Here is a 23,604-nt window from a genome sequence, read left to right on the forward strand (position 1 = left end):
AAAAATAAAGGAGCTTACTGACCACTGTATCATCTAACCCAGCTATCCAGAAAAAGAAGAGGAAAAAAATCCTGTAGTGGAGCATCAGATGAAATCTTCTTTTATTAATATTATTTATTTAAAATTAAGTTAATTTTTATTTATTTATTTATTTATTTATTTATTTATGTCATTACAACCAAATTTGAGGAATTCAAACTAACCAATCGGTACTTTCTCCTCTATGCTGCCCAGCACAGTCTCCGAGGAATGTTTAGTGCTGCCCATCCCATGTTTTTCCATGACCTTGCAATAAATTATTTGCAATCAGATTGAAAAAGTTAACCTACTCAGTACTAATTTAATTTTAGCATGCTTGTGTAGTGCAAAATGAAAATCTAAAGTTCTACTAACTGAATTCTAAAGGTTTGAAGAAAAAAAAGGATTAGCATTTTTTGTAGTTCTGGGTTTTACAGTGCTGGAAGAGGCAGTTTATAAACTCCAGATTTAAGCTAGTAGAATTTAAGATTTTTTTTTTTTTTACAAACACAAATATGTTACTATCACTTAATTGGGTCCCACTTTATATTAGGTGGCTTTAACTACTATGTACTTACATTTGAATTAATCAACTGATGCAATGCCCTTATTGTGTACATACATGTTTTGTACACAGTACATAGTGAAGGCCACTTAATATAAAGTGTGACCCTAAATTATTTATTTTATTTTACTTTATATTATATTAATGTTATTCTAGTTGCGCACTAGTGCTCCCTCATGTGGTCTATGTCTGTGCTAAAGACACAGAACTGTAAGAAGAATGTGTGGGGCCAGTATGCTGTTCAGAGGACCCAGAAACCTTAGGCCCCACTGCTTGTTGACTGAATCCATCTTCCAGTAGACATGTGCAGGTGTGCTGTTTTGATTGTAATTGCATTAGTTAGCTTAACCAGTATTTCAAGTTACGCAGTTAATATGCTTGTGTATAACAAATATCAAAAATCCAAATACTTACTAATCTAATCTGGGAGTTTACAATTTAAACCCCTTATGGTCTAGAGCGACAATGCTAACTGTGGACTGACATGATCCACTGACATTTGACAACCAGAAACCTAACAAATGTTTGTTTTATTTTTTATTTTTTTATTTATTTATTTTTTGTAACACTTTATTTTCAGGTGTCCTTGTTACAGGATACATGCACTTTATTATAATAACAATAAATAATCATAATTACATGCAAGTAACCCTAACCCTAACTCTAACCATATAGTAAGTACATGTAGTTAATTAATATTACTCAGTACGTAAATATATAATTACACTGTACACAATAAAGTGTAACCTTTAAAAAAAAAAAAAAATATTCGAAAATACGCTTTTTAAAGAATATCCTTCTGTCGAGTAAATGCCATTCGTTTGATAATGAATACAATGGCATTCATACACAAGTGTCCAAAAACCGTTTTGCGCCGTCACTGGAGCTCTGTTGAGACAGCGGCGGGAGCAGCGCTTCAGCACCGCGGACAGCGCTCCGAGAGCCAGAAGCACACACACCTGCGCTGATGTCTCAGCATGTCTTGTGACTGACTGACTGTGAATGCAGCTGGACTACAGGAGATTTTATTGGTTGCCAGATATGACAGGTTCAGTTTGGAAACCTCCTTCGCACGATTTGCGCAGACCAGGAAGACTGGTTAAAAACAGGAGAGCACAGTTAGTTTGATCTCTACGACACACCTTATTTGCCTACGAAAGAAATCGAATACACGAACACGACGGGCTCTGTTCTTCCTCCGACATGCGTCTAAAACGATACCTGGATTCCCCGTCGCTCAGTGATTCTTAAATAGACAGAGCGCTAATAGCGATGCATAGTGGCGCAACCTGTTAGACTGAAGATGAAGATGAAGATGCAGATGAAGAAGCAGAACGTGCGCACGCTGTCGCTCATCCTCTGCATGTTTTCGTATCTGCTGGTGGGCGCCGCGGTCTTTGACGCCCTGGAGTCCGAGACTGAGAGCGCGCGGAAGCGCATGCTGGAGCAGAAGCGCAGCGACATGAAGAGAAAGTACCGCTTCACCGAGCTCGACTACCGAGAGATCGAGCGAGTGGTGCTGCAGGCGGAGCCCCATCGCGCTGGCAGACAGTGGAAATTCGCTGGATCTTTTTACTTTGCGATAACTGTCATCACCACGATAGGTGAGCTTCAGTGTTTTCGCCTTTGAGGAAAAAAGCAGTATAAAAATGAGTAACTATCGCATGACACATCATAATCTACAAACTCCCGTTAACACTTTATTTTACAGTGTCCTTGTTACATGTTATAACATTGAATTATGCATAACTACAAGAAACTAAGCCTACTGTATCTCTATAGTAAGAAGTGGGCCTACACTGTTTTTACTCAGTTTACAGTATTAATAGTAAACCATTTGCAATGAATGCAAGTTATTTTCCAAAACCAAATCCTGATGCACTATGGGATATGGTACCAAAGGAAAGATACAGTATATTGAGCAATTCTGTGATTGAATATCCATTCACACTGGCAAGCAAACATCTTCATTTTTTTCTTTGTTAGTGTTGAATTGTAAGTATACAGCGAAGCTTCTAAAACATCTCAGAGAGCCCAAACCATTTGCCTCCTAATGGCCTAAGTCTGGCAGGCCAGATGCCTTTGTGGTTGTTATTTTGCTTGGTTAAGGGTTTAAAAAAAGCAGAAAGTTGCAGCTCTGTATGTAACCAATGACTAATATTTTGCCAATGAGTGGATTCAGTTTTGAGTCTACAGTGGCACGTGATGAAGTCACAGTAAGAGGTGAAGGGAATGTTTGTTTTACCTGAGAACTTACTGTCCCTGATTCTGTGCTCTTTGCGACAAAGAAATATACTTTTGTTAAGTTGGGAGACATGGGTGTCTACTGTCAATCAGGTGCTGCTGAAAAAAATGATATGGACATCACATGAGAGCCATTCTCCACTTCCAGTTTATGAGTATCTCTTCACCACTCCTTTTTAGAAACTGTGAGGAGGCAGGGGCATAGTAAACTCAATTACAGAGGCTGAACAGTCTCTGGTGTTGTTTTTGCTTTGGTGCTTCTTGGGAATCAATCCACCAACAGGCTCTAAATCCAGAAAAAAGCATGGAGCCATCAGTCAGAAAAAGCTTCCATTCTGAGTGGCTGAAAGATTGAATATGATAGTTTTTATGCATGAATTGTTATTTGTTTACACATCAGCCAAAACGTTATTAAAAAAGTTCATAAAATCATTTTTATCATTAAAAAAAATATTATCCACATCATAATAAAGTGATGAATAAATGTAAGAAATGCAGTGTTATGATTATGAAAATTATTATCCATTTCATAATGAATGAATGAATGAACTATGAAAGGCACATCTGTGTGTTAATTGTGACTACTACCTTTACGGTTTCACAGACAAGGCTTAAGCCTAGTCCCAGACTTAAATGTAATCCTGAGCTGTTTCAGATGAAAGAAACTTACTGACTGATCTTAAAACATGTCAGTGCCTTGGTTTTGTCTCAAGATGCACACTGGTAATGTTTTTTCTAAAACACAATTATAAAAATTACTTAAATGTCCTAATGGAACTATGGCCTAATCCTGGCTTAGTCCAAGCCTTGTCTGTGAAAGCAGGCCTAAAGCTTCCATTTTCACATCAGTGTGTTTGTGCAGCACAATGTAAGACAACTATCACTACACTTTTGAATGTCAATTAATTTTTCCAATGTAGATTAATAGCAATGCACTGCAGTAATCTTACTATCGTAGTATCATAAGTAGTAGGCAATATTGTTAATCTACATAAAAGATTACTGTGATATACTGGGAAAAATCACTGTAAAAAATTGTGCCGTTAAATAACAGTAATTTACTGGCAGCAGGGGTGCCAGTAAGGTACTGTTAATTTACAGCTCCCAACCGTTAACCCTTAATTCTTACAGTGTTTTACCGTAATTCTACCATGAAAATTAACTATGCTCTGTGTTTAAAAACTAACATTCATATGATGTTAGTCCATGGAGAAGGAATATTTCTTAGCATATAACTGCAAACACTTATTGTGTAGTAGTAAAGTAACTAAAAACATGATTTTTACTCAAATCGTTGCAGTTCATCATTAACTATAACACACATGCATGTGCTGAAATACTTAACACAGAGACGACCACTACATCAGTGACTCCACAGTTAATGTTTTTAAATAAAGCAGCAGAACATCAGTGTTTGTGGCTCATCATTGACTGAAGCACAGGCTCTACTCTCCAGCACAATGGTGAACCACAAAACTACATTAAACTAACAGATCTCTCTTGTGCAATCACATATTAATACGATTGAGTTCAGTATTTAATCTCATCATCAGTGTATGACTTTGCTTAACTTTTTTTCTATGGATGTTCACAAATCTTTCAGTAACTTTAACTTTTTTTTCATTTGGTAAATCTGATTCTTACTTTTTACAGTATATTGCTGTTTATCCTTGACTTAATGGCAACAAACTGTAGAAAAACTGTTACTTACTGTTTATAATTAATATAATTTATAAATTTATAATTTATATATTTTTAACAGCTTTTTTTACAGTTTGTAGCTGTAAAATAATTACAGTTTATTACTGTTAAATTATGTTTCATGCTGTTTTTCTTCATCTTAAATCTTTAACCCTTTAAACCCCACAACAAAATCCTCAGTTTTAAATGAACACTGATAATGTGTGCACACTACAGAGTGTTCGAGTAACACTGAATCAGTGTAGTTAATGAGATAATTCTGTGATTAACTGATAATTGTGAATTAGTGATGAACACCTGCTATTAACAAACAGAATCACTGAAGGACAGAGAAACACAAGAACTACAACTGATTTCAGCCACAACCTTAGATGAAATCAACTGAAATAAAAGACATTAAATCTCTCAAGATCTGATTAAACAACTCCTAAAACAGCTTCACCAGCTTCACATTACTAACCAGACTGACTTTATTTCTGTCAGATGTCTACAGAAGATCTTATTGAGAGTTACAGAGGGTTCAGGTGTTTTTTTTCACTACCATGATGGAGATCAGTATTTTTACTTTAGTTGTGCTCTTAAACCGTGATATTTTAACATTGTTTTTTTTTTTTTTTTGCGTGCTGTAACAATGTGTTTTTGAAACTTGCGTGTTATAGCAAAAAAGAACTACAGATTTTTTTTTTTTTACATATATACATGTCAAAATTTGGCCCTTTTTTTACAGTGATTTTTATTGGTGTGTGCACCTGTGCTATTAACCACAGCACTGAACATCACATCACTTACTGCAGGGAGTTCACATGATAAAGCTGTCGGTAACCAGACAGACACAAGAGAAGCTCTGCTGTGAGTTGACTGTGAAAGCAATGCAATTATTCACCTGTCATTTTACACCGAATTCTAACTAAATGTTATTAACTAATATTTCTCAGTATACTCTAAGAAATGTACTGCAAAATTTCCACTACTTTACTGCCAATTGTACTTTGCATAAATACTGCAAATAAACAGATTTCTGTAAAACACATGGTATATTTCTACAATTCTACTGTGGATTTCTTCTGTGAGGACACCCAGCATTATGTTGGTTAATTTTGTAACGATTTTTACCTGGACATGTTGTTGAGTGTGACCTTGGTGGTGTTTTGTGTCATCTGAAGTCTGTGCACCTTTAGATGAGGCTTATAACAAGAAATATGCTTTTAAAGATGTGTTATGTATCTCAGAAACATTTGTGAAAGATGCTCATGGCTTTGGCATTGTTAGTATCATGCAGCAATCTCATAATGCGGAGATATGTGGTTATATTTTAATCAAGTAATGTAATTTATTGTTTAATGAGAGAAAATCACGCATTTAACTTAAATCCCTAAACCCACATTTATTTCCATGTAAAATTCAGAATATACCGTAATATTGCTGAAACATTATCAGCCCATGCGTTGTTCAAACCTCATAGGTTTGGCATGCTATGCTGAGTGTTGGTCTTACTGAACAGTCACTGCATGTTCCTCCAAGACCTTGCTGTAAATTCTATAATAAATTCTTAACACCAGAGAATACATACCGTGAGTTTAATAATACAGGCTGGTAAAAAAATCAACCCTGCAATTTAGTTCTAATTTGATGGTAAAAAGGACACCTTTTTAAAATAAAGCATAACCAAACGTTTGACAGTTTGTCCTCTCTCAGGTCAATGTCTTCAAAGCATGGGTTTCGAACAGCATTGCCAAGATCTCATCGACCGATCTAAGATGTCTCTTGTGGGTGTTTTTGTGCAGGTTACGGGCACGCGGCCCCTGGCACAGACGCAGGGAAGGTCTTCTGCATGTTCTATGCGGTTCTGGGCATCCCACTCACGCTAGTGATGTTCCAGAGTCTGGGCGAGAGGATGAACACGTTCGTCCGCTACCTCCTCAGCCGCGTCAAGAAGTGCCTAGGGCTTCATCGCACTGAGATCTCCATGGAAAACATGGTTTTGGTGGGTTTCCTGTCCTGCCTGGGAACTCTGTGCGTGGGGGCCGCCGCCTTCTCACACTTTGAGGGCTGGACCTTCTTCCACGCGTACTACTACTGCTTCATCACCCTCACCACCATTGGCTTCGGCGACTTTGTGGCTCTTCAGAAGAAGGAGGACCTCCAGGAGAAGACCCCTTATGTGGTCTTTAGCTTCATGTACATCCTCGTGGGGCTGACTGTGATCGGAGCCTTCCTCAACTTGGTGGTGTTGAGGTTCCTCACTATGAACAGCGAGGACGAGAAGCGGGATGCGCAGGAGCGGGCCTCGCTGAAGAGGGGCCGTAACCTCACGGCCATGAGTTTGGGGCAGGAGAATCACTGCCACAGCAACCTGTTCTTGCCCATAGAAGAGGGCACCAGCTGCACCAACCTCATCCTGTCGCCGGCAGAGGAGCGCGGGCTCTACTCGCCTCTGCCCCTGCCCTTAAACGCCAACCAGTCTAGGTCCCAGCTGAGCTTGCTCTGCTGCTGCGTCTGCTATCACCTGGGCCTCTGCCGCAGCTCGGCCCCGTCCCCAAACAAGTGCCCTGAATGCAATATCAACTCGGTGTACGGCAACTCCGTTTCCTACAAGATTGAAGGCGGCTGCTCGACTAGGAACAATACGGTTGTGTCCTCTCCAGGCAGCACACTTTCTCCTGGGCTCAGCCTCAGAGATCTGCCACGCTTCAGGAGGAAGTCATTGTAATGGGGAAGAACTTTGAAGTGTCTGATAGTGAGATAGCGAGAATGCTGTAAGAGCATATATTTTGTAGCATGAGTTAGCAAAGGCCATTTTTAAACACTAAAGATAAGTGAGCATGTTGAGGACTTGCCGTTATAATCAGGGTTGGGGAGTAGCAGAGCACATTGTAACTTACACATTTAAAATACAAAATATGAGTAACTGCACAGCAAAATCCCCAGTGTTAATTTAACACTCTGAGTGTGGACTCATATAAACACTGAAGTAGTGTTAAAAGTAACACTGAAGCAGTGTTAAAGCTAATGAGATAATTAGGTGATTAATTGAGTGATTATTGACCATTATTGAAGACACCTGATGTTAACAAGCAGAATCACTAAACGAGAAAATCACAATTTGTGTGTCACCATTATAGTGGTCAGTGTTTGCTTTAGCTGGGATCTTGACCCTTGACTTTTTAATATTAAATTTTGTTTGGCTGATATAACTGAGTTATAACAGACAGATAAATCAACAGTGAAAGTCATCAGGTGGTGATGATTATGTTTTAATGTAATCGTTATGTGACTTGAATCACTGAACTCGTTCAGAGTCTTTTCTCTGAGTTGTAGTTCCTTGATTGAATATAACAACTTTTGATGCCACAGTGAAAAAGTCTGTATCTGCTATACATTTTGTAACGGTCCCTTGCAAACTGTTCTGATTTCTTTTTCAAGATATATTATTTTAGGCACACACAGACGTCAAGAATCAGTGTATGAATCTCAACAATGGTGACAAACAGCATATCAGATAAACAGATCAACTCTGAACATCACAAAACACTAAATACTAAAAACTCACATAAAAACGGCAAAAATGATGATTTTTATTGGCTATAACATGCTTTTTTGATAGTCACCATTGTTGTGATGCTCACGCTGATTCTTGATGTCTGTGTGTCTAAATAAAAACTTATTTATTTATTATGTAGCTGTAACTTTTTAAAAACATCTGTCTGATTAGGCCAAAATGCAAGGTCTTGTATTTTTCATTTAACTTTTGTAATAAATAAAGACAATCCAACTCAAGTATTCAGACCCAAAACACAACCAACAACACATGACCACATTTCGGGCACTTCTGGTTTTGTCTGTTATAACTCAGTCGCAGTTACCACAGTCACACAAAACCTAAAGTTAACCCACTTAAGGTTCAAGATCCCAACTAAAGCTAATACTGACCACTATAATGGTGACACAAACAAATTGTGATTGTATTCTTTGGGTGATTCTGCTTGTTAAAACCAGGTGTTTTTCAATAATAGTCAATCATCACTCAATCAAAAACACCTAATTATCTCATTAACTTCAACACTGCTTCAGTGTTACTTTTAACACTACTTCGGTGTTTATATGAGTCCACACTCCAAGTGTTAAATTAACACTAATGACAACTCTGTTTGTGTTTCATTACAGTTACATTTTAAATGGGTGGTAGTCAAATTACAGTTATATCCAAAAAAATATTTTAGACGACTAAAGTGAGTCTTTGAATTTTAATGTCATTTAAACATTAATGTCAACTGTGTTGGGTATGTAGTGGAAACAGCAATTGGCAATTCTCTGAATCTAATGGTCTGCAAAAGCATCCTAAGATACGTTTTTTTCCATACCCCTTGCAGAATATGCAAAATTTTATTAATTTGAACAAAATTAGAGGGATCATAAAAATTCCATGTTATTTTACTTCTTACTGTCCTGAATAAGCGATTTCACACAACAGATGTTTAGATACTGTACTCCAGAAGACAAAATAACTGAATTTATAGAACTGTAGGACTGTTGTCATGTTTTGTGATAGCTGTTCATGAGTCCTGTGTTCATCCTGAGCAGTTCTTCTGTCCGCTGGTCTTCAGAAAAATCCTCCAGCTCCTCACTTTCTCAGGTTTTCCAGCATCTTCTGCTGTCCAACAATGACTGTATGATTTTGAGATTCATCTTTTCACACTGAGGGCAGCTGAGGGACTCAAACACAACTATTACAAAAGGTGAAAACATTCACTGATTCTCCAGAAGGAAACAGTGCTTTAAGAGGAGGGGTGTAAACTTTTGAACGGGATGATTTCTTATTTTGTTTCAAGATTTTTTTTTTTAGTTAGTAACTTCCCTTTAGAATCTAATACTTACATCTTTCCCTGAAAGACAAACTAAGAACAATTTAATGCATTGTGCTGTCTTCTTGAGCATCAGTAAATTCCTTTTTTATTAATTTATTTTTAAAGATTGTCTGCACTTTTTCCCTTTTAAGAAATATTGTCTCATTTTGTGAAAAATTATATGCAGAGGAAAACCAACATCATACGTTTCGTAAATGTCATTTTTCTCCAGAGGAACCTTTTTGTTACATATCTTTTCAGACTAAGCATTCAAAAGTGTTTAGATTAATTACAAAACTTGAGTAATCTAACTAAATGTGTTACAAATGACTTTTTAAAGCGTATATTTTGTAATCTGCAGTGAAATACATTTTAAAAATAACCCTCCCAACCCTGACTGTAATGTCAAAGGAGATACATATGGTAACCATAACCATCTCTTAAAATCAAAATGTTGTCTACAGAAAGATGCGTAGATCATCTCAAACCTTTAAATGTCCACTGTATTGAACTAGGAACTGCACAAGTGCATAAAATGAAATGCCATGTAACGTTTTTAAATAAGGTGTGATGACCTAAAAATGTGAGGTTTACTGAGAGACAGATCTTCTCATCATTGTGCCTTTGAGCAAGACCCTGAAGCTCCTGGAGGCGGCTGTAGGAGACGTTTGCTGTATGGCCACTCACTTGACTCATCAAATACATTGCTCAGAAACAGAAGTCAGTCATATCAGTATGAATGTGCGCAACTGGGAAAATATTCAAGTATTCAAGTATGTGCATGTTTTGGTTGTTTTGCAATGCTTGCACAATATATAAAGATTGATGCCTTTGCCTATGCTTATTAAGTTACGGTGTTTTTATTGTTATTGTTTTTTCAGTAGTTTAGCATGTAACCAGAACAGGAAAAGAATGACTAAATCAATGCAGAAATGAAACTGAACCTTTCTGGTCTACAGGAGACGTTCATTGTGAAAGTCTAAAATTTTGAATTCTCATGGGAATAATTTTGACAATGAGTTTACAATTAAAAAACCCTCAGAAAGATGTACAGTATGTTTTCAATTATCTGAGTGTTTAATATTTGAGGAGAGCCATTTACTGTAAATTAATTGTCCATTAACTTTTATGGTAAACAATTGTAAACAAATAAACAGTTGTACACTTCCTGATTTTCATTTGTCACTTACAACAGTCCATACAAAGACTGAAAAATGCAGGAATATCATTAATATCATAGTTTTCTCAATGCTTCACATTTCTGAGCAATTTTACTATGATTTTACATGAAACTGTTGTCAAAGTGATTTTACTGAATGTATGAAGTGTTTTTCAAACAGAACAGCAGGTGAGTCGACCAATGAGATCAAAGCGGGGAGGGACTACCTCGGACAAGCTGTTAAATACAGTACTTGCAGGAATGCTGTTGCATGTTATTAACTACTTCAAGTATTTGCTATATATTTTGTTAAAAATTTCAACAGCCTAGTGAGTAGTATATAAGGCTGTATTAGAACATTAATGTTTATTGTGTACTGAACTAGCAACCTTTTGGGACGTTTGGTCTGGAGATGACAGCTGAACACTTGGGCCAACATTTTAGAGTTTTTTTAAATCATCATTTATATGACGTTTATGGCCCAGGTGACAGCACACAATTGACATAACATGGAATTGACACCATGACATAACATGGAATATGGTTAACATTTGATTTATTACTGGCAGCAATTATTTCCCTCTCTGCTTCCTTTTTCGAGCAACAGCCATTACTCAAACAAACACCAATCAGCTTCAGGTAAGCTTCAGGTAAAAAACAGCTTTTTAAAACAGCTTTCTTTTGAAGGAATTTTATAACGAATAAGATAAAATAGACTCAAAAAATAGGAAGAAATGTATGTCTACCAGCACTGTACGTAGAGATCAGACGACATAAGCACTCACTCTCACAGAAGAACTGTTCATCTCTGACTTCAAGCATGTATGAAAGCATTATTTTATGTGTTTGGTGTGTATAGTAAATCATAATGGATCCATCAAAATCTGGTTCTGTTTGCCATCGCACCTTGACTTGTGCTTATCTGTAAAAAGCTTTAAAAGTCCGTACACTGTCACAGAACACAAGGAAACCAGGGATGACATTTCATTTATTTTTCATTTTTATCAATTCAATTAAAGTCCATATATTATAGAACAATGAAGATGGAAATGTAAGATATTTGTTCAAATGATCGCAAATGTCTATACAATTGTGCTAACTAGATGTTTTCACATAAGTGTATATACTACATATGCATACTCAATATCACTAATTAAATTACAGATAAACCGTACAGTTTGCTAAGTAACACACGTATCCCGCGATTGTCACAGATTATTTGTGCAGTATGGTATAAAAGCTGTTTAACAGCCAGTGATAAGTATCTTTAATATCAATTTGCCACAGTTTTTGAGTGTGCTGTTCCCTTACGGGAGAATCCATCTTTAACCCCCATTAAAATGTGTTTTTTTAGGTTTGCGTTTATACTGTATCATATGATGCAGTATACAGTGTCAGAGCAACAGTAAGGCATGAAAATGTCTACATCCTAAACATTCAGTCCCCTAAAACATGATGAGAACAACATCACACCGGCATGTCACGCATTAAACTGTTGAAGAACATCGTACTATATAAATGTGCATGAGGACTCCAATAAAGAAATCTATATACAACTTGTGTGTAAAATTTGAACTTTGGCTATTTGTCTGCAATTTTGCGTTCCCTTCGATTAAAATTTATGATAACAGTATTTCAAATTGAAATAAAACTAACTAAATAAAATGAACATAGAAAATAAACATCAGTATTTCCATTTGTGCTATCAGAACAATAATCAATTCATCCACCCATTCAGACAATCGACAAAACTTTAAGTTGTAGTAAATAAATAAAAAAATTCCAGAAAAAAGCAAAAGTATCCGAGACTTCAGTGTCCTGGTATAGAAAATAATATATCCTGTATGATAAAAGTAGGATTAAAAAATAAACTCCAGACCCTTGTAAAAAATCTGATTTATTTGTTTCCATTTAAAGAGTTTGATTTTGATTCCGTAGCAAGCCTGTGAGACAGGGCTGGTGAGAATCCTCTGTTTTTCCAGCATCCAGCATAAAGAGGGATGTACACAACAACTGCCCCAAACATTAGCCATGTCTCTTTATTGCTGATAGTTTCCATACTGACCCTTTGTGGAGAAAAAAAAAAAGAAGAAAAAGAAATACATAATGGCATTTAATAAAAGACATCAGACATTGGATGAAAGCCTCTCATTACTGGGCTGGGTGACTTTGTCATTGTACAGGATGGTCATCGTGCTCACCTGTTCAAAAGAGTAGGACCTCTGTGACGGAGCGGCTGGTCCTGGCTGTATGGAGCGGTATGATGGGTACTGCTGATTCTGGCCCTGCTGATACTGAGGATACTGGGATGAGCTGCCTTGGCCTGCACCTCAGAGCCAAACAGCAGAAGTCAGTATACTGCTGTATATCATCTGTAGGGATCAGCTAATACTGAATGAAATCGATGTGATCTGATGTGGCCTGTTACCGTATCCCTGAGGCTGAGCGCTGTATCCGGCTTGGGATGGGTACTGCTGTTGGCTGAATGTCTGGTGCGTCCCAGAGCCTTGTTGGTATTGCGTCTGCTGTTGGCTGTACTGAGAGTTTCCTGAAACATCATTGAGATCATGCATGAAGGGAGAACTGAATATATACTAATAATATCTATACTATATATAATCTATTACTATCTACATGACATTTGCAAGCATTTTAAATGATGATGATTACTCATTTTCATTTTTCGCTTTGGCAGATTATGAGGTCGTTTAATCTGCAAATACAATAAAACCAACATTAAAAAATGAACAGACAAATGAGTAAGGAAAGAAAGGAGCAGGGAATGAACGACTTAAATTCCAGTTCCTCTTAACAATTCCAGTTCCTTAATGTCATAATTGATTTGTTGTATGTTCGAGGACAAGATATTTGGGGAGGGAAAAAATTCTGCTTGCATTTACTGTATTAAGCAGCAGTCTGTTGTCAAATTCTGACATGCATGACATTTAAGATAATGCTTATTACCACAAGTTTATTAATGGTGCTTGCAAAGCAAAGCTTCACTATTATTCACCCGAACTAAATATTCCCTCACAGTTTAGCAGTAATGACTTTATGAATTTGTCCACTGATATAATACAGCAGATAGCATCAGAAATGCAATAACAAATGTAGAATCTACGGCATCTTGCAATTCAGCTTCATTCATCGCACACAAAGAAAAATCACGCACTCACACACACCTCCCACTCATTTTCTCCCAACCAATACCTACCCCTCCCTCTCTCTCATTCACAGCCAGTTTTTTCTTTCTTACTTTACGCTGTTTTTTTAATTTTTTCCAGTTGTGCCGGTTTGTCCCGAGATTGCCAAAGGTGAAAAACCCTGGCAATGTAAATAAGCAGGTGTTTGGTAACAAATCATTTCCAAGCAGTGAAAAAATTAGGCAGCACCGCACAGTGGCATTCAGGGAAGTGGAAAGGATATATAATAATGTTTTGAACAATGCCCTAAGTAAGCACTACTGAGCACCCTGGCCCATACTTCCAAATCAAGCCTGTCAGCAAAAATAAACACATAAAATAATAAATAACTGCATAAAAACCTTGCTACCTGTACTGTGTTAAGCTAACAGACTTGTCATAGCACTTGCATATCATTGCTCTTTTGTTGATTTTGATTGCTTCCATTGTCCTTGTTTGTAAGTCGCTCTGGATAAGTGTCTGCTAAATGACTAAATGTAAATGTAAATAAATAAAAGGTCTCTTCTCCTTTGTCGTATGAAAAAGTTGAGAAGAAAAGGCATTTAACTGCCATTTTGAGAAAACAAAACGAGGAAAATAAACTTTAGTGACACAACCAGGTCTTGGCTAAAGAATAAATTCCAGACACCTTTAAATCAAGTCAAGTCAAGTCATCTTTATTTATATAGCGCTTTAAACAAAAAAGATTGCGTCAAAGCAATTGAACAACATTAATTAAGAAAACAGTGTGTCAATAATGCAAAATGACAGTTAAAGGCAGTTTATCATTGAATTCAGTGATGTCATCATGCAGCTCAGTTCAGTTTTCAGTATCTGTGCAATAATTATAAATAAAGTCAACCATATCGCTGTAAATGAGTGTCCCCCACTAAGCAAGCCAGAGGCGACAGCGGCAAGGAACCAAAACTCCATCAGTGACAGAATGGAGAAAAAAACCTTGGGAGAAAACCAGGCCTCAGTTGGGGGGCCAGTTCTCCTCTGGCCAGACGAAACCAGCAGTTCAATTCCAGGCTGCAGCAAAGGTCAGATTTGTGCAGAAGAATCATCTGTTTCCTGTGGTCTTGTCCCGGTGGTCGTCTGAGACACAGGTCTTTACAGGGGATCTGTCTCTGGGCTCTAGTCCTGGTCTCGGCTGTCTTTCAGGGCTGTAGAGGTCCTTTCTAGGTGCTGATCCACCATCTGGGCTGGATACATACTGGATCCGGGTGACTGCAGTGACCCTCTGACTTGGATACAGACTGGATCTGGTGGCTACGGTGACCTCGGAATAAGAGAGAAACAGACTAATATGAGCGTAGATGCCATTCTTCTAACGATGTATTGCAAGTACATCGGGTGTTATGGGAAGTGTTCCCGGTTTCCGGTTTACCTAATTAATGCAGCAGCCTAAAAATCCTTTAACGGATTTGGATATTAGAAGTGTATAGTATGGTTATGTGTAAGCCCAGGTTAAAGAGATGGGTCTTTAATCTAGATTTAAACTGCAAGAGTGTGGTCTGCCTCCCGAACAATGTTAGGTAGGTTATTCCAGAGTTTGGGCGCTAAAATAGGAGAAGGATCTGCCGCCCGCAGTTGACTTTTGATATTCTAGGTATTATCAAATTGCCAGAGTTTTGAGAACGGAGCAGACGTGGAGGACTATAATGTAACAAGAGCTCGTTCAAATACTGAGGTGCTAAACCATTCAGGACTTTATAAGTAATAAGCAAGATTTTAAAATCTATACGATCTTTGATAGGGAGCCAGTGCAGTGTTGACAGGACCGGGCTAATATGATCATACTTCCTGGTTCTAGTAAGAACTCTAGCTGCTGCATTTTGGACTAACTGGAGTTTGTTTACTAAGCCGTGCAGAACAACCACCCAATAGAGCATTACAATAATCTAACCTTGAGGTCAAAAACGCATGGATTAACATTTCTGCATTTGACATTGAGAGCATAGGCCGTAATTTAGATATATTTTTGAGATGGAAAAAATGCAGTTTTACAAATGCTAGAAACGTGGCTTTCTAAGGAAAGGTTGCTATCAAATAGCACACCTAGGTTCCTAACTGATGACGAAGAATTGACAGAGCAGCCATCAAGGCTTAGACAGCGTTCTAGGTCATTACATGCAGAGCTTTTAGGCCCTATAATTAACACCTCTGTTTTTTCAGAATTTAGCAGTAAGAAATTACTCGTCAGAGCTGCGCTCCATTTTCCGGGCTGCTCTCTTTAGGGTGCGAGTGTGCTCATTACACCACGGTGTCAGACTGTTTTCCTTAACCTTCCTTAAGCGTAAAGGAGCAACTGTATTTAAAATGCTAGAAAAGAGAGAGTCCATAGTTTACTTTGTAAGATTACTTACAAAGCAGTCTTTTGTGGTAGAAGTGATGGTTCTACCATACTTGTAACAAGAAGTAGAATTTACAGTTTTAGCTATATGAAGTTTGCACAAAACTAAATAATGATCTGAGATATCATCGCTTGGCTGCATAATTTCATCACCATCAACATCAATTCCATGTGACAGTATTAAATCTAGAGTATGATTTCGACAATGAGTAGGTTCCTGAGACGTGTTGTCTAACCCCAATAGAGTTCAGAATGTCTATAAATGCTGATCCCAATGCATCTTTTTCATTATCAACATGGATATTAAAATCACCAACAATTAAAACTTTATCTGCAGCCAGCACTAAATCTCGAATGTGCTGTGTTAGTGTCAACAAAAATAATCTTCTGATACCACAAAGAACAATACTTTAAACACTCACTCTAAACTACTGGAAACTCAGTTGGAAGGTGCACTGGGTAAAACCCCAAAACCATCCAGAAACTCATGGTAAGCTGAAATATTGGACACACCTGGACACGCGGAGTGAAATAGAGAGATATAGAGAGAGCCAAACCCTCATCAGTGTGCAAGTTCTACCATTTGGCACAACTTGTAATCCATGCTGTGCAGACCAGAAATCTGGTAAATAATAAGTTGAGGGAGATCCTGTCACTTGTATACTACCTGTGGTGAGTATGAAACATTTCTTGGCTGTCAGATGTCATCTTGGCCACGACAGCTGATGGGCATGAGAACTCGGAAATGAAAGTAATAATTGATTATGGAAACTAATGATGATCAATGTATAACTGATATATAAGTGTAACCATGGTTTTGAAAGCATTTTAGGGCATTTCTACTGGAAGAGTGCATCCACAATGGGAGCCCTTTTGTGCAGATGTACCTTATAACATGTTTATTTTTGTACACTGTAAGTATCAAATTAAAGCAGCAGTTATGGCCCTTTGGTGTGGTCGCGCACCCGACATTGACGAGATATCAGTGGAAATGCTGGTGGCCAAGCCCTAATTAACAAAATGACCACCTTAATGAACCGGAAAGGTTTTGTGCTCGGTACTCTTTCGACACCTCCGTCAAGTGATGATGCACTACTGTGAGAGAAGCAGGCTGGTTTCTGAAGTGGGAGATCATCCATTGATCAAATTTTTGTCCTGAGGAATTACATCAGGCAACGTACAGAAAGTGAAAGTGAAAGTTGTGACATTTGTCAGAATTCCAGAATTCCAATGGAAGCTATGAATTACTAAGTATTCATAGAGAAACACTGTAGAAAACAAAGCTACACTTTCCTAGCAAAGTTTGTCGACATTTTAAGGAATATAAACTATAGATATATTCTAGATTCATGTGATGTGCCACCGAACCAGCCTACTATGCCTTGTTTGGGGGAAATGGTAGACGAATTGCGGATTTCATCTAAAATATTGTCCTCCTTGCAGCTACCCAGCAATCCCTCGATGAGCTTAGCACTGCAGTCAAAGCCGGCCCAAGGCATAAGCAAACTATGCGGCTGCTTAGGCCATGTCCGCTGCGTTCTCAAAACTCTGGCAATTTGATAATACATAGAATATCAAAATCAACTGCGAGCGGCAAATCCTTTTCCTATTTAGCGCCCTAACTCTGGAATAATCTACCTAACACTATTCGGGAGGCAGACACACTCTGTCAGTTTAAATCTAGATTAAAGACCCATCTCTTTAACCTGGCTTACACATAACACACTTACACATTTCTAATATTCAAATCCGTTAAAGGATTTTTAGGCTGCAATAATTAGGTCAACTGGAACTGGGAACACTTCCCATAACACCCAATGTACTTGCTCCATCATAAGAAGAATGGCATCTATGCTAATATTAGTCTGTTTCTCTCTTATTCCGAGGTCACCGTAGCCACCAGATCCAGTCTGTATCCAGATCAGATGGTCACTGCAGTCACCCGGATCCAGTACGTATCCCAGACGGCCACCGGGACAAGACCACAGGAAACAGTTGAGTCCTCTGCACAATGTGAATTTGCTGCAGGCTGGAATTGAACTGCTGGTTTCATCTGGCCAGAGGAGAACTGCCCCCCCCCCCCCCCCCCCCCCCCGACTGAGCCTGGTTTCTCCCAAGGTCATTTCTCCATTCTGTCACAGATGGAGTTTTGGTTCCTTGCCACTGTCACCTCTGGCATGCTTAGTTGGGGACACTTCATTTTCAGCAATATCATTAAGACCAAGATTGCGGCGCATACACATCGCGAGGCTCGATGCTCCCCAGTTTGTGCAATTTTGCAGTACTTTTCCTGCTCATCTCGGGTCTGTTCGTACTGAACAGCTTTACTTTAACATCCTACACCCGACAAGAGCTTTTGGATTTTGGTGAGGACTTTTCCAACAGTTTTATCACCAATCTTCGATTCATCCCTGAGATCTCCAGAACACCTGAGGCTATGCACTCTACCCGGCCAGGCGGAAGTGCTCGCAGGGGGCGTCGAGATCGTAAACAAAGGCGGGGGAAGCATGGAGGTCTAAGAGCTAAGCTAAAGCTAACACCGCTCCGGCTCTCTTTACCCAGCATTTTCCTCGCTAATGTGCGGGAGTTACGACTTCGCATCACCCACAGTAAGAGACTTTTGGATTGCAATGTCATGGTTTTCACAGAAACATGGCTACACAGTTAAACACCCAATAATGCTATTGAGCTAGCCGAATGCTACACGCTCTGGGAAAATAGAACGGCAGATGACTCTGGCAAAACAAGAGGTGGTGGATTGTGCATTTATGTTAACAAAGCTTGGTGTATGAACACTGTCATTGTTGGGAGACACTGCTCCGCTAACCTAGAGTTTCTCATGGTTAAATGTAGGCCTTTTTATTTGACGCGGGAGTTTACGTCCACCATTATAACTGCAGTCTATATTCCACCGGATGCTAATGCCAAGCTTGCTTTGAACGGACTTCATGCGGCCATAAGTAAACAACAGACTGCTCACCCGGAGGCTGCTTTTATTGTCGTGGGTGATTTTAATCACTCCAAATTAAAGACAGTGCTCCCCAAATTCCATCAGCATGTTTCCTGCCATACCAGAGGAGACAAAACTTTGGATCATGTTTACACAAACATTGATGGAGCTTACACTGTTACCTCCCTCCCCCACTAAAGAAAGTTTCACCCCTAAGTATTCACCCCTCATCAACCATGTGAAGCCATCAGTGAGGAACATCAAAGTGTGGCCAACTGGAGCAGACTCTTTACTTCAGGACAGATTTCAGTACACGGACTGGAGTATGTTTGCTTCTCAGGCTGCCTGTGGCTCTCACACGGACATTGATATCTATACCTCCTCTGTACTGGATTACATTAACACCACCATTGACAGTGTTACAACAGAAAAACAGATCATAGCATACCCTAATCAGAAGCCATGGATGAACAAGGAGGTGCGACTTCTGCTGAAAGCCCGCAACACTGCCTTCAGGTCAGATGACGCTCAGGCCTACAGCAAATCCAGGGCTAAACTGAAGAGATGCATCAAAAAGGCCAAGTACTGCTACAAGCTGAAGGTAGAGGAACACTTTTCCAACTCTGACCCCCGACGCATGTGGCAGGGCATCCAGGTCATCAGTGACTACAAGTCAAGCAACTGTACTCCAATGGTCACAGACGTCTCCTTCCTTAATGAGCTAAATGACTTTTATGCTCGCTTCAACAGCAACAGCAAGGAGACAGCCACCAAAATCACACACTCAGCAGACCACCAAACTCAAACTCACCTCCACAGATGTCCACACTGCATTGAGCCGGATCAATGCACGTAAGGCTACTGGTCTGGATGGCATTCCTGGTAGTGTGCTTAGGGCATGTGCAGAGCAGCTTGCATGGGTCTTCACAGACATTTTTAACCTGTCCCTCACCCAAGCAACTGTGCCAACATGCTTTAAGTCCACATCCATTGTGCCAGTGCTGAAACACACCTCCCCAATGTGCCTGAATGACTAAAGCCCCGTAGCACTCACACCTATCGTCATGAAGTGCTTCGAGCGACTTGTTCTAGCACACCTCAAAGACTGCCTCCCACCCACACTGGACCCACACCAATTTGCTTGCCATATAAATAGGAGCACAGAGGATGCAGTATGCACAGTGCTGCACTCTGTACTCACACACTTGGACAATAACAACACATATGTACGGATGTTGTTTGTTGACTTCAGCATTTAAAACTGTCATTCCCTCCAAGCTGACCACAAAACTTGAAGACCTGGACATTAACACCACCTCCTGCAACTGGATTATGGACTTTCTGACCAACAGACCTCAGCATGTTAGGTCAGGCCACAACTGCTCTGCCATCATCACACTCAACACCGACGTACCACAGGGCTGTGTGCTGAGCCCATTCCTCTACTCCCTCTACACCCACAACTGCAAGCCTGTGCATGGATCAAACTCCATCATTAAGTTTGCAGATGACACCACGGTGATTGGCCTCATCAGAGACAACGATGAGACTGCCTACAGGGAGGAGGTACAGCACCTGGGTGCATGGTGCACTGACAACAACCTGCTCCTTAACACCAGCAAGACAAAGGAGTTCAATGTGGATTTCAGGAAGAAGAAAGGAAGCACGCATGACCACATCCACATTAACGGGATGATTGTTGAACATGTCTCCAGCTTCAAGTTCCTAGGAACCACCATCTCGGAGGACCTGTCCTGGACCTCCAGCCTGGTCAAAAAGGCTCACCAGTGCTGCTTCTTCCTCTGAAGAAGAACCAGCTGTCTTCAGCCATCCTGGTGAACTTTTACCGGTGTGCGATCGAGAGCATCCTGACCAGTTGTATCACAGTCTGGTATGGGAACAAGGCACTGCAGAGGGTGGCGAAAACCACCCAACGCATCACAGTGACAGCACTTCCTGCTATTGAGGACATCCAGAGAAAATGCTGTCTACGTCGAGCTCGCAGCATTCTTAAGGACTCCTCTCACCCTAACCATAGACTGTTTAACCTCCTGCCCTCCGGGAGGCGCTTCAGGAGCCTCCAGACAAGGACCAGCATTTTCAGGAACAGCTTTTTCCCTACAGCTGTCTCCTTACTGAACTCTGCCCTCTGACACCCCCCAACAGCCCCCACACCACACACACAGACTCCTCACCCCTCCTCATCACTACATCTGATTTACAAACAAGCAAAAAAGAGTAAACTTGTTATTACTTGCACTACTGTCTGTTCATTCAGAATACGGAGTAATCCATTTGCACACTGAAATATTTTCTATGCACTTTTACTGTCCATTGCACTAGTGTAAATGATGTTCATATGTTCATAGTTTCTGCTTGTAGTGTACATACACTTATTACATAATCCATCTGTATAGTATGTTCATAGTACACCTATCTGTATATCATGCTGATATCATTTTAGATCTGTAAATTATGTCCTTATTTGTATATTTATTGTACATTTGTAGCATATTGTAGAGACTTTATATTCTGTACTTACTGCTTATTACACTTCTGGTTAGATGCTATAACTGCATTTCGTTGCCTTGTACCTTACATGTACAATGACAATAAAGTTGAATCTAATCTAATCTAAATTGACTTGATTGCACAGATACTATTTAAACTAAACTGAGCTGGATGATGACATCACTGAATTCAATGATTAACTTCCTTTAACTGAAAAATGAGTGTTTGCTATTGTCATTTTGCATTATTGTCACACTATTTTCCTTATTAATGCTGTACAGTTGCCTTGACACAATCTGTACTGTTAAAAACGCTATATACAGTGGGTACGGAAAGTATTCAGACCCCTTAAATTTTTCACTCTTTGTTATATTGCAGCCATTTGCTAAAATCATTTAAGTTAATTTTTTTCCTCATTAATGTACACACAGCACACCATATTGACAGAAAAAACACAGAATTGTTGACATTTTTGCAGATTTATTAAAAAAAGAAAAACTGAAATATCACATGGTCCTAAGTATTCAGACCCTTTGCTGTGACACTCATATATTTAACTCAGGCGCTGTCCATTTCTTCTGATAATCCTTGAGATGGTTCTACACCTTCATTTGAGTCCAGCTGTGTTTGATTATACTGATTGGACTTGATTAGGAAAGCCACACACCTGTCTATATAAGACCTTACAGCTCACAGTGCATGTCAGAGAAAAATGAGAATCATAAGGTCAAAGGAACTGCCTGAAGAGCTCAGCGACAGAATTGTGGTAAGGCACAGATCTGGCCAAGGTTACAAAAAAATTTCTGCTGCACTTAAGGTTCCTAAGAGCACAGTGGCCTCCATAATCCTTAAATGGAAGATGTTTGGGATGATCAGAACCCTTCCTAGAGCTGGCCGTCTGGCCAAACTGAGCTATCGGGGGAGAAGAGCCTTGGTGAGAGAGGTAAAGAAGAACCCAAAGATCACTGTGGCTCAGCTCCAGAGATGCAGTCGGGAGATGGGAGAAAGTTTTAGAAAGTCAACCATCACTGCAGCCCTTCCACCAGTCAGGGCTTTATGGCAGAGTGGCCCGAAGGAAGCCTCTCCTCAGTGCAAGACACATGAAAGACTGCATGGAGTTTGATAAAAAAAAAAAACAGAGAAATAAGATTCTCTGGTCTGATGAGACCAAGATAGAACTTTTTGGCCTTAATTCTAAGCGGTATGTGTGGAGAAAACCAGGCACTGCTCATCACCTGTCCAATACAGTCCTAACAGTGAAGCATGGTGGTGTCAGCATCATGCTGTGGGGGTGTTTTTCAGCTGCAGGGACAAAACGACTGGTTGCAATCGAGGGAAAGATGAATGCGGCCAAGTACAGGGATATCCTGGACGAAAACCTTCTCCAGAGTGCTCAGGACCCCAGACTGGGCCGAAGGTTCACCTTCCAACAAGACAATGACCCTAAGCACACGGCTAAAATAACGAAGGAGTGGCTTCACAACAACTCTGTGACTGTTCTTGAATGGCCCAGCCAGAGCCCTGACTTAAACCCAATTGAGCATCTCTGGAGAGACCTGAAAATGGCTGTACACCAACGTTTACCATCTAACTGACAGAACTGGAGAGGATCTGCAAGGAGGAATGGCAGAGGATCCCCAAATCCAGGTGTGAAAAACTTGTTGCATTTTCCCAAAAAGACTCATGGCTGTATTAGATCAAAAGGGTGCTTCTACTAAATACTGAGGAAAGGGTCTGAATACTTAGGACCATGTGATATTTCAGTTTTTCTTTTTAATAAATGTGCAAAAATGTCAACAATTCTGTGTTTTTCTGTCAATATGGGGTGCTGTGTGTACATTAATGAGGAAAAAAAATGAACAAATGATTTTAGCAAATGGCTGCAATATAACAAAAAGTGAAAAATTTAAGGGGGTCTGAATACTTTCCGTACCCACTGTAAATAAAGGTGACTTGACTTGACTTAGGGCCCCTGTGGCCACCAGGGGCCCCCAAGACTACATGAAATGACAGATTTATTTTAGTGTTTTTTAATTTATTTATTATGTAAATGGCAGTGGTAATGATACAAAAG

At 39.5% G+C, this 23,604-nt stretch overlaps 2 protein-coding genes across 10 annotated transcripts in view; one reads left to right on the forward strand and one right to left on the reverse strand.

The window, feature by feature from the left end:
• Positions 1-1,299: 1,299 nt before the first annotated feature.
• On the forward strand, positions 1,300-7,483 carry LOC109073184 (potassium channel subfamily K member 15-like). The gene is made up of 2 exons (XM_019089351.2): positions 1,300-2,187; positions 6,313-7,483. The coding sequence occupies exons 1-2, from the start codon at positions 1,887-1,889 to the stop codon at positions 7,236-7,238; spliced, it is 1,227 nt and encodes a 408-aa protein (XP_018944896.2). The 5' UTR covers positions 1,300-1,886; the 3' UTR covers positions 7,239-7,483.
• Positions 7,484-11,502: 4,019 nt separating this feature from the next.
• LOC109073185 (calcium-responsive transactivator-like) overlaps positions 11,503-23,604 on the reverse strand; it is a 91,587-nt gene continuing 79,485 nt past the window's right edge. For all 9 annotated transcript variants that reach the window (XM_042750127.1, XM_042750125.1, XM_042750128.1 and 6 more), the window contains 3 exons: positions 12,960-13,079; positions 12,733-12,860; positions 11,503-12,597 (listed from right to left, as the gene is read on the reverse strand). In XM_042750127.1, coding sequence (XP_042606061.1) covers positions 12,571-12,597; positions 12,733-12,860; positions 12,960-13,079 — 275 coding nt within the window. In that variant the 3' untranslated portion in view covers positions 11,503-12,570. The remainder of the gene's footprint in view (positions 12,598-12,732; positions 12,861-12,959; positions 13,080-23,604) is intronic.

Source organism: Cyprinus carpio, chromosome B23, assembly GCF_018340385.1.
Source record: "Cyprinus carpio isolate SPL01 chromosome B23, ASM1834038v1, whole genome shotgun sequence".
Lineage (NCBI taxonomy): Eukaryota > Metazoa > Chordata > Actinopteri > Cypriniformes > Cyprinidae > Cyprinus > Cyprinus carpio.

Coding starts and splice junctions, on each gene's coding strand:
- LOC109073184 (XM_019089351.2), top strand. CDS start 1,887: ATGAAGATGAAGATGCAGATGAAGAAGCAGAACGTGCGCACGCTGTCG. Junction 2,188..6,312: donor AACTGTCATCACCACGATAG/GTGAGCTTCAGT, acceptor GTTTTTGTGCAG/GTTACGGGCACGCGGCCCCT.